Source organism: Amblyomma mixtum, chromosome 8 (assembly GCF_055824585.1).
Source record: "Amblyomma mixtum isolate Tamu chromosome 8, ASM5582458v1, whole genome shotgun sequence".
Taxonomy (NCBI): domain Eukaryota; kingdom Metazoa; phylum Arthropoda; class Arachnida; order Ixodida; family Ixodidae; genus Amblyomma; species Amblyomma mixtum.
The window spans coordinates 51,347,555-51,359,388 of record NC_143019.1 but is presented as its reverse complement, the minus strand read 5'-3'; the positions used below and the strand labels follow the sequence as shown (position 1 = coordinate 51,359,388).

Here is an 11,834-nt window from a genome sequence, read left to right as displayed (position 1 = left end):
TGAGCAGTTTTCTATTAGCTGTCTCGCCGTCCTAGGTTTCAATAACGACAAAATACTGAGTGGTAGACCACAAAGCACTGCCAATAGCGAAGATTATTCTTTCTAGCACACACATGCCATGAGCTGATCACTAAACCTGGCACTAATAGCCCAGACCATGCACATAGCCTAGCAGAAGGATAATCCCAGAAAATGTCGCCAAAACTTCAGCCATTCTACAGCCAATATGCTTTATTAATCATCCACGCCTTCAGCTCCTCCACAGCCAGCACCCGTAGAAGGCCTCTGAATCTGAAGTGTGCATGATTTGCATGCTGTAAGTGAGTTAGCCACACATTCCTTGCGTTAAATGCAAAAGTGATGCAGAATGTGCAGTTCAGTGCAAGAAGATGCCAGACTTGTGCTGCATAAAATCAGCAGCTGAGCAATGAACATGAGACGAAAGCACTTTGCCATGTGTGCATTTTTCTAGGCTAGGCAAGGAAGTCTTCCTTTATATGCTACTGCACGTGTCCTGTGCAGCACAACTCACTAAGATGCACAGCAGCTTTCCCATTTCTAAAGTTGTCCCATTATGCAGAGCTACTGATGCTAGAAAGCAGCACTACTAAACCTACCACTGTCTGCATCTGCTTGATCATAACTGCGCGACAGGAACTGCATAATCAGAGAATATCAATCCAGCAACCACCAACGCTTTAATTGAGAGGAGCATCTATTATGCATTCCAGGTTTGAGCATCCTCAAGGGTGCATGGCATTAACTTTATGAAAAGCATCAACCATACAATGAACACTTCCTGCCTAGGGTCTCCAAATTTGCTCTTTTACATCAGTCTTATCTAGTTCTTCCCACGGCCCATTTTTGTTACAATTTGATCATCAAGTCAGCTTGCTCGTAACACGTTTAAAAGAATCGAAGCAACTGATGCAACACCATGTCTCACCTGTGGGTGAAGATTCAGGACGCAGACTTTGCCAGAGTTTACGACACTCCGAATGGCATCAAGGCTGGTACCGTAGTAGTTGCGCTCGTATTCTCCGTGCTCCACAAATTTGCCCGCCAGGATGTCGGCTTCAAACTGGGGCCGGCTAATGAAATGGTAGTCTACCCCATCTACCTCTGAATCTTTTCGCGGCCGGCTGGTGTCTAGCAAGGAAGTAACAAGTTTCCAAAGTTACAAAACGTTTTTTTTTCTCTCATGCTAACTGAGACTAGGGCACAAAACATGAAAATTACGAGCACTATTATAGTAATAGCCTAGAGACAAACAGGGCTCAGTTACCAAAATGAAAACTCTTCAAGGAAGACCTAACGTCTCACAACAGAGGTTTTCTTTTTACTACTGCACTTACAGACGTTGTTACAGTTTTGTTTCTTCCCATCAGTCATACGTGTGTCCTGTGTAAATGACTACTGGAGAGATATTCAGCTGATGCGTTAGTAAATAAAATGTTTTCAGACCTTAACAAGAGCAAGATGATGTTCACTTATTGCCTGAGGCAACAGCACACTGCTAAAAAACCCGCATTTCGAAAAGAAAAAAATATGCACAATATGAAAGGCTTGCAAGCGCACCTTAGTTTTGCCCTTGGCAGAAAAATGAGGTATTGCCCTTTCAGCGCTGAGCAACATGCATGTAACGCGCCACAAAGAAAAGCAGATTTGTACACCTTAAGGGGGGAGGAGGGTCTTAAAACTGACCTTTTTATTTGTGGCTAGAGTCTCATGAAATTTTGCACACAGATGTGTTTTTCTCTTCTGATTTCAAAAATGTAGTCATAATTGAGCTGGCGGTCTTAGATCAAAAGTTATCTTAAATTCTAGAGTGTAATCAGGTAATTTCTTGCGCAGCTTTAATGAACTTTCTCACTGCATTTTGTTGCTTTTAATTACATGATTTGATAGCCAGCGAATTCCCATACCCGATGGCATTCTTACTTTTTTTGTTTAGGCCACATATAAATAGCAATTTACAATTAGCTGAACGAGTTGCAGTGTAATATACTGCAACCTTTTGCTCTCGACATAGTATATCAGGATGACATGCCTTTAGAGAAAAACGAAGAATGTCATCGGGTATGGGAACTGTCTGGCTATCAATGCATGCAAATAAAAGGAACAGAATTCAATGAGAAAGTTCATTAAAGCTGCGTAAGAAATTACGTAATTACATTCTAGACTTTGTAAGACCTAAGACCACCAGCTCAATTATGATTACATATTTGGAATCAGAAGAGAAAAACACATCTGTGTGCAAAATTTCATGAGATTCTAGCCATAAATAAAAAAGTTAGTTTTAAGACCCTTGTCCCCCCTTAAGGAGAGACTCATAATATTTCTATCCACTAATGCACAAAACGCCGGTCCGGAGCTTGGACTGGCATAAGAAGATTAAGCTGCAAGAACCTTCCGGCATCCTTTCCTGCCTGCTCAAGCTTTACTGATAGAAGCAGGTTCAATAAACTTAAAACTCACGAGGCACAGCGGCTGCAAAGCGCTCAGTGTCTTCCATGAGCTTTTGACGCAGCTCGTGCCTGCCTATGTTGGAAGGTCCAACAAGCACCACAGGCCGCTTGCAGTTGGGCCGAGGGTAGTAGAGCGACACCTCCTCGTACGTTGGCACTGGCTCGTTCGCTTCGGCATCTGCGTCATCGTCAGAGACCGCACAACAACATAGTGAACATTGCAACAACTTGCTCTGATATTCTACAAGGGACATTTGAGGACAAGTTGAAGTTGGCATGTACTTATTGATTACTGCCTTCTAATGACAGAAAGGCCATTTTCTCTGAAAACAAAAGAGGCTAGACCATGCCACCATCCACTTGTACGATTGATTACGGAGTCCATATTCCTCTTAACGTCAAGAGTTTGAATCAAGCGGCAAGAAAAAAATATAATGCATTTCTAACTCCAAAGTTTCTCTGCTGTGATACGAACACCAACACAGCCATGAAAAGTCAAACAATCAAATTTCCCAACAAACAGAGATTAGATGACCTTGCCCTCAGCGTTCCCTTACCAGCCTCTGAAACCACTGCTACAACTGTATACAGGGTGTTTCACCTAAGACTTTCTGCAATTTTTAAAAATAAGCTGTTTGAATTAGATGCGCGCTTTTTCTGGCATAGCATTATCAGTGGTGTAGTACATCATAATGCAGCTAAGACGTGCTAACTAGCAGGCTTGTTAACCAATATTTAATAGTTAACTTTGAAACTATTACCGTTGGGCTCCTTAATTATTGAGAGGCATGCAGCCCACCGTAAGTAATGTCCATATCCGTTTTTAGAATTTGAAGAACGCGATTATCCTCGGCGCTGTGGCCCAACAAATTTCGCCTACATCGCGCCAAAATACATGCGGTTTGAGAAGCTTGCAGGCAAAGCAACCTCTCCAGTGCACGTAACTCGTCGAAATAGCCAAAATGTGTTAGGCCACAGCGCCGAGGATTATCGCGTTCTCGAAATATTACAACTGCAAAGCACCTAATGATCGCTTCATCAGGAGCACAGTGTCCATTGAACTATCAAAGCAACAATGAAATATACAGCAGCTTTTACAAGCTGTGTACACGCCATAACAGCATGAAGACATGGCTGTTAGTTATCGCACGACACATTATGAATGCAGAGAAAGCCTGGTTCGGTGAATTTTGCAAGCATTGTAAGCAGATTTCTAGGGACTGGTACGAACGGATAAGTGGGCGCAGCTTACCATCTCCAAGTGGCCCAGATGATCCGCCAGCCTTTTTCTTTTTCTTCTTGTGATGTTTCTTGGCACAAAGAAATTTCCCTGCTGAGGAGAGTAGAAAAGTGATCAGCAACTCTGCCCCCATAAGAGGTGTGAAAAAGGACTCACCTCGTTTGGATTTCTCCTTTGATCCTGCGTCACCACCAGCCAGAGCTTGCTTCATCGCTTCACGCCTAAATAACGCATTGAAGGTTACCATCCCCACAGTCACAGTGCGCTGAACTATAATGACACTTGATGTGCCCACGCACAAAAGAGGTGCACAAAACCATGCAGAGAGCTTGTTTTCTGCTTTAGCTCTTACATCATTGATGCCATGACAAACAAACAATGATGACTGGGAACATGTAGCTAGCATTCAAGAGCCATGTTGACTTATACCCTGCTATGGTTTTTAAAATGTGCAATATATATATACTGTATATATATATATATATATATATATATATATATATATTCTCAAACTCTGGGCATGCACAATCATTGGTTTAATTTCAGTCACATGTTTGCTCTTGCTTCGGGAAAACACTGGACAGTATACAGTCCAACCTCGTTATAACGAAGTCGCATTTTGCGCGGAAATTCGTTCGTTATATCCAATATTCGTTATAAGAATATGCACTCAAATTCCCGCAGAAAAGGTCGCTAATAAACCCAAGTAAAGAGTACTTTAAGATGGACAGCACAGGGTTTAAAAAATGCACTATTTTTTAATTGAACGCGTGGTACAAGCATATCAAACCTCGCCTTGCATTTCGTACTGAAAGCAAGAGCGAACTCACAAATGGGGATGCATGGCCAGGTGCAAAAACTGATTTATTTAAAAAACGACGTAATCTCCGTTCGGCGGCACTATTTGACAGGTTATATTTCTCGACGAAATCAACACAGAGCAGCGCTTTCCCGATGTCAGCTGATTTGGCCATAGGTAGGTTCTCGAGGTACCCCCTCAACTTCCTGGCCATGTCAGCGGCCTCTGCGCTGCTGAGAGCTCGCACTTTGCCATATTCACATGCATCGCTGTTTCTAGCATCATCTGCAGAAACCACCTGATCAGCAATTTCTTGGTCGGTCAGTTCGGGCGCCACAGCCAAGTTGTCATCTGCACAGATGAATTCCTCGAGCGTAACATTCGGAACCGCCAGCTGACACAATGTCGTCTCGCCGAAATTGTCCGCTTGCCTCCCAGTTGCATGCGGAAGCTTTCTGCCTACTTCTCGCAGTTCTCGGCGCCAACGGCTGCTTTTTCGCCAGACAAGACGTGGCAAGCAATCCGATGGCGGTCATTAAACCGCTGCAACCAGCCACTGCTTGCATGAAAGTCATTGTGGCCTCAGACGGAAGTGAGACTTCTCGCCTTCATTTGAAGGACGGCACCAGACACAGGCAGGTTACGCTCTATAACGTCCTTGAACCATGCAAAATAGGCATCTTCAACATCCTGTCTTGCTGTCATTCTTCACAGCGCCTGCAGAGTGGGTGTTTGCAATCTTCTGCCTTGCACTCAAGATGGTTGATAGAGTGCTAGGCGCAACACCGAAGTCCACGGCAATGACTTTTCCTTGTGCCCGCTGTCAACTGCCCTGAATATCTTTATCTTAGTTTCAAGCGAAACTGCTGTTTGTTAAGACGCATTCCGCGACAGCGTCTACAGATTGAACTGCAGAGATAGCGCGCGCGGGTCGGAAATTGCGACGGCGGGGGTGGCCGGGGAGCGGGCGTCGGTTCGATCACGTGCTAGGCAGCTGTTGATGCTAGATTCATTCGCTCTCCCTAGATGGCGTGGTGTGCGGAAGCGCGAGTGATTCAAACACATTTTAGGTGCGGGCGCCTCAAAAGATCAAAATTTAGCGTGTTTTGAAATTTTTTCCTACTTGTTCGCGCATTTTGAGCCCCGTGAATACAAAAACTGCTTCGTTATAACCGATACAGTGTCAAATTTTGAATTTTTCGTTTCGTTATACAGATAGAACTCCCATAGAAGTAAAGCATGTCCAACCAAACTTTTCTTTCACTTCGTTATATCCGATAATTTGTTGTATCCATGTTCGTTATAGCGAGGTTCGACTGTAGTATGAAGAGGACCTGTTTGGCTGGCAGACATCTAAAAAGGCATTTGAAAGCACCAAAATACCATACTAATTTGATTACTGTTTCCCTACTGCTGTTTGTTCACGTCTGAGCTAGACTAAAGCGTAGAGTATGTAACCGCGAGATCACTCAGACTTCAGTACATAATACTCGGCAAGAAGGGCCACACAACAGCAGGTAGTAAGTGAACTTACACTGCAAACAGCTGTTCAACACACAGCAGACTGTCAGAGTTATACCCAGCACAGAAATTTAACTGATCATGTAACTTGCGAAAAACAAAAATTTTTCTGGCAGCCAGTGCATGTAGCTTAAAATCGAAGTAAGCAATCTTAAATTTACAATGGGAACACTGAAAGACACCTGTCATTTTTCACATCATGTGCACTGACTCCAAGGAAACTCATTTTTTCTGTCTCCCACAATCACTAACGTCTGCCACCAGGTTGTACTTGCGAATTATGACTGCCACTCAAGTGAAACAGTAATGTGCGCAGCTTCAAGATTATGAAATGCACCCAGAGCACAAACCACTTTGTTAAGGGGGGACGAGGGTCTTAAAACTAACTTTCTTATTTATGGCTGGAATCTCATGAAATTTTGCACACAGGTGCGTTTTTCTCTTCTGATTCCAAATATGTAGCCACAACTGAGCTGGTGGAATGTTAGTCTAGAATGTTATTAGGTAATTTCTTACACAGCTTTAAAGAACTTTCTCACTGCATTTTGTTACTTTTAATTACATGAATTGATAGCCAGACAGTTCCCATACCCGATGACATTCTTCATTTTTCTCTAAAGGCATGTCCTCCTGATATACTATGTTCAGAGTAAAAGGTCGCAGTATTTGACACTGCAACTCGTTAAGCTAATTGTAAATTGCTATTTATTCGTGGCCTAAACAAAAAAAGTAAGGATGTCATTGGGTATGGGAATTCGCTGGCTATCAATTCATGTAATTAAAAGCAATAAAATTCAGTGAGAAAGTTCGTTAAATCTGTGTAAGAAATGGCCTAATTTATCTCTAGAATTTAAGATAACTTTTTATATAAGGCCACCAGCTCAATTATGATTACATTTCTGAAATAAGAAGAGAAAAACCCATCTGTGTGCAAAATTTCATGAAATTCTAGCCACAAATAAAAAGGTCAGTTTTAAGACCCTCGTCCCCCCTTAAGGAAAGCACGCAGGTAAGAAGGCGGAGGAGGGAAGGGAATATAGTAAACTGACTGCTGCTGGAAGGACTTGGAAGGGATGAGGCCAGCCAGGGTCTGGTCTTCCTCCCCCTGGCGGTAGGCCTGCCACCAGTTGGGGTCATCCCGGTTGATGACGTGCAGCACGTCACCCTTCTGGAACGGGATGCCCAACTCTCGGCATGGAATGTACAAATCCTCGTCCGGCTCATAGTCAAAGTGGGCCTGGAAACGAGGGAAAGGGAGCAGGACTTGTTCAGACAGCAGTCAGTGCCACATAATCTTGAGGATGGATTCTAAGTTTAGACAAACAATCTGCAAAGTGGAAGAGAAACGGTCAATGGAACCTTTTCAAACTGAACGGACATTAAGAACAACTCAATCAAGTTTTTTCTTTTTCTTTTTTTGTAAAAATCAATTCTTTGGCTACTCCACCAGGTAGTTACGTGCAGTGACCGAATGCTCCGCGTGTGCTACCTTGGACGGTGAACAGATGGACGCCCCCACTCCAACTGTTTTGTGCTTTGTGTCGTGCGCGTGTGTTTGTACTGTGTCCTACCAGACCTTCACGCGCGTGCGACCTGTATATATTTATATTTATCATGTATATATGTAAATATATTTATTGTCAATATACCCCTACCCCTGTCCTTTCTACTATCCCCTCACCACCTTCTTTTCACTTCTACACACTGCCTGCTATCCTTTCTTTCCGCTGCCCCAGCTCAGGTGCTTCCAGCCGTGATAGCAGATGCCGGGGTAGCAAAAGTTCTTTTACCTTCCATATTAAATGCAAATAAAGCCACTACTACTACTACTACCTCTGGGTAGGTTGACATGTTTCTGGCAGCAAAAGACACATTTAGTGCCGAGAAAGTTGCATCTTAACATTGCACCATCACTCAAATGGAACTCATAACATCTACACCGAAAAGGAGTCCGTGAACGCACTTTTGCAGTGAATGGCAATCCAGCCTAAACTCTGGGATCTATGCAAAAGAAAAAAAGCTGCATCAACACGCGACAGTTTACTTGAGAAGTCGGCCAGTGATGGTGATGCCTGTATCTGATATTTTGCCACTTTCTAGCCCATAAAAGCTCCATGTTTAGAGAAACTATAGTCTTTGCTGTTAGAATGCAGGAGCCTATCGATACAGGCTGGCTTCAGTATATCCTCAGAGTCCCTTTACGGAACGAACAGTCCTCAGAGACCTTGACTACTGGGCCGGGGTTCAATCTCCCGGCCGTAGCAGCCACGTTTTGATGGAGGCAAAACATAAAAGGCACTTATGTGCTCTCAGTGTCACTGCATGCTTAAGGGGAGACACCGGTCTTGAAAAAAAAATTTTTATTAATGAAGTTACAGTTACGAAATCTTCAGGGCATGTGTATTTTTGTGCGCTGATTCTAAATATGTCATTTAATTTCATGTAAAACAATTCCTTGAGCACTTATGCACTTTTTATGCTAGTATTTTGCGGAGAGTTTTGAAGAAAATTTGCTGCGGGAAACACACTGAAATATATGCCATTGGGTTCTCTTGACACCAAGGAATACAATAAGAGTGAAATTGTCTTCCTGCCTATCATAGAACTTAAGTTATAGAGTTTTGAAGTTGTCGCTTCAGAAATGAGAAGGAAAATGTGTATTCCTGTGTATGAAGTGGCAGATTCAGTACCCTATTACTCAAGTTCTATGAGAGCCAGGATGATAATTTTACCCTTATTGTATTCCTTGGTGTCAAGAGAACCGAATGGCATACATTTCAGCGAGTTTCCTGCAGCAAATTTTCTTCAAAACTCTCCACAAAATACTTGCATAAAAAGTGCATAAGTGCTCAAGGAATTGTTTTACATGAAATTAAATGACATATCTAGAATCAGCACACAAAAATACATGTGCCCTGAAAATTTCTAAACTATGACTAAATTAATAAAATTTTCTTTTCAAGACCAGTGTCCCCCCTTAAGAACCCGAGGTCATTGACATTAATCCGGAGCTAGCCACCCCCCTTCCCCCCCACACACACGCACGCACGTGCGCACACACACATGCGCACGCACACACACACTACACACACGCACACACACACACACAGACACACCCAGGGAGTTTGAAAGCTGTGTACCATACCTAAAGTTCATAATTTCATAACTCATAGGGCATGCCAATGAGAAAGTCTGGTCAGCTGAGCATTACTATAATTCACCCCCAATTAATTTCTCAAGGGGCCAGAAAATCTTGTTTCTTTTAGGTCTTCGTCAACATTAAAGTGAACCATTCCTGTTTCATTTTTGTTGCACACTCATGTGAACGCAGTCTGCAGTCACCTTGACATGAATCATCCCTGTGTCTGTGGAGCGGGGAGTGACAGTTTCCTGGTTGCACGGCACAATCAGAAACGTGAGGGTGCCAGTCATCGTAGCCAGCAGATCGCAGACTTCGTTCACTGACTTGCCACGCATGCCGATACCATTCACTTCCAGGATTTCGTCACCCTCGTGTAATAAACCTGCAGAGATAGAGGCATAATGTAAATGTTAGAAACCAAGCTATGTCCCTTGAATTCATAATACTCTCAGCTGTACCACGATGACAATTGGCATAACACAGCTGCTAAATGCAACACAACTATGAGAACAACCACATCTCCTCTGTCAATGAAAAACACCCTAGTAAAGTTATATAGTTGTGAACTAGTCAGCATAGTTAAAGAAATTAAGTAGAATTACAGTGTCTTGGAAAATGCAAACAGTCGTGTGAAAAATCACAATAAAGGAAACAAAAATTAGCAAACTAAGGCTGTGTTCAGGGTATCCTACAGATGCAGCAACAAGATCACAGGAAAGTCAATGTTCAGTTCATGAGCAAGACGACGGCAAATCAACCATATCAAAAACCGCGGACACTACAGTTTTAATGTAGAAGAACTTCTTGCTGGGCGAGTTGGTGCATAGCTTTCTTGGGATGGCGTTGCGCACACGAACAAACGAACACAGGAAGAGGCAGAAGACAGAAAGAGCGCAAACTATCAACTAGATTTATTGCTTTCGCAACAGAATATATATGCAGCATACACACGTGCAAAACAGAATAGGGGGAGGGAAAAAAAGGACAAGGGGGAAGGGGATATCAAGTCAGGCCTGCATAGGTCAGCGAAAGCTACGGAAAAATTCCTTTCCCTATCATATAAGGTGACCGAGGTATCGCTAATACAATTTCCGCCTTTTTCTCTGATGTGGAAAGCTTCTAAAAGTTCGCGGGCTATTTTGCTTTTGCTCTTGCCAAGAATCTTGATGTAATTGAGCATCGGCTCACAACCAGAGCATGAAATGCAATGGGCGGGCAAGTTAGCCCCGTCTCTTTTTCTTACAGATAGAGCATGCTCCCCTGCGCGCTCATTTATGCAGCGTCCAGTTTGGCCGACATACACGCGTCCACACTTGAGCGGGATTTGATACACCACGCCCGTGGCACATTTGACATATTGTTCCGCATGTTTTATTGTACATGCGCTCCGTGGGGCTCCTTCCTCGGCGATCCTGGGGCATAGAGCTTACTAACCACGGTATTCTTAAGTGTTTTAGATATGTTGACGATTTTTTAATTCTTTTTTCGAAACAAAAAACGCTGACCTACACTGATTCAGTTAGCAGTGTTTTAACTCTTTTTGGACACCATGGCAAAGGCTTGGTTTTCACGCACGAACTCCCAACCAACGGTTCATTGCAGTTTTTAGACATAAAAATGCAGGTTGGCTCGCATCATGTCTGTTGGAAATATGCTCCTCGAGCACAGAAAGCACTACTTCCATTTGATTCTGCACATTCAAAGATTGTGAAAAGAGCAATTGCAAACTCGTGCCTAGAATCAGCCTTAACCAAATCATGCGAGCATGAAATGCATTCCAGCTTCCATAATCAGATCACCAGGCTGCTTTCAGCTGGATTCCCCTGCTCGCACATCACAGCGGTAGCCGAGAACCTTCTCCAGAAGACAAAGAAAGGCAAGCATAGCTGTGATCTTGAGTGCTTGCGGAGTGCTAAGCCGACGGTGCTTCCTTACATGCACAAAGTCGCCCACAATTTAAAGAAAGTGGCAAACAGGCATGGTGTTCCGGTGGTTTTTTCGGCTCCAAAAAAGCTTGCTGGGTTATGCCCCAGGATCGCCGAGGAAGGAGCCCAACGGAGCGCATGTACAATAAAACATGCGGAACAATATGTCAAATGTGCCACGGGCGTGGTGTATCAAATCCCGCTCAAGTGTGGACGCGTGTATGTCGGCCAGACTGGACGCTGCATAAATGAGCGCGCAGGGGAGCATGCTCTATCTGTAAGAAAAAAGAGACGGGGCTAACTTGCCCGCCCATTGCATTTCATGCTCTGGTTGTGAGCCGATGCTCAATTACATCAAGATTCTTGGCAAGAGCAAAAGCAAAATAGCCCGCGAACTTTTAGAAGCTTTCCACATCAGAGAAAAAGGCGGAAATTGTATTAGCGATACCTCGGTCACCTTATATTATAGGGAAAGGAATTTTATCCGTAGCTTTCGCTGACCTATGCAGGCCTGACTTGATATCCCCTTCCCCCTTGTCCTTTTTTTCCCTCCCCCTATTCTGTTTTGCACGTGTGTATGCTGCATATATATTCTGTTGCGAAAGCAATAAATCTAGTTGATAGTTTGCGCTCTTTCTGTCTTCTGCCTCTTCCTGTGTTCGTTTGTTCATGTGCGCAACGCCATCCCAAGAAAACTACAGTTTTAATGCCTCCGTAAATGCTACCAATGAAATTCGCT

At 43.5% G+C, this 11,834-nt stretch overlaps 1 protein-coding gene across 5 annotated transcripts in view; it reads right to left on the bottom strand.

Moving 5' to 3' along the window:
* Nucleotides 1-11,834, bottom strand: part of sdt (MAGUK p55 family member stardust) — a 48,387-nt gene that overhangs the window by 1,817 nt on the left and 34,736 nt on the right. For 3 of the 5 annotated variants that reach the window (XM_089557317.1, XM_089557320.1, XM_089557321.1), the window contains 6 exons: nt 9,371-9,552; nt 7,078-7,265; nt 3,865-3,929; nt 3,721-3,801; nt 2,479-2,646; nt 947-1,149 (listed from right to left, as the gene is read on the bottom strand). In XM_089557317.1, the coding sequence (XP_089413443.1) occupies nt 947-1,149; nt 2,479-2,646; nt 3,721-3,801; nt 3,865-3,929; nt 7,078-7,265; nt 9,371-9,552 (887 nt within the window). The remainder of the gene's footprint in view (nt 1-946; nt 1,150-2,478; nt 2,647-3,720; nt 3,802-3,864; nt 3,930-7,077; nt 7,266-9,370; nt 9,553-11,834) is intronic. The other 2 variants (XM_089557318.1, XM_089557319.1) reach the window with 2 other exon arrangements.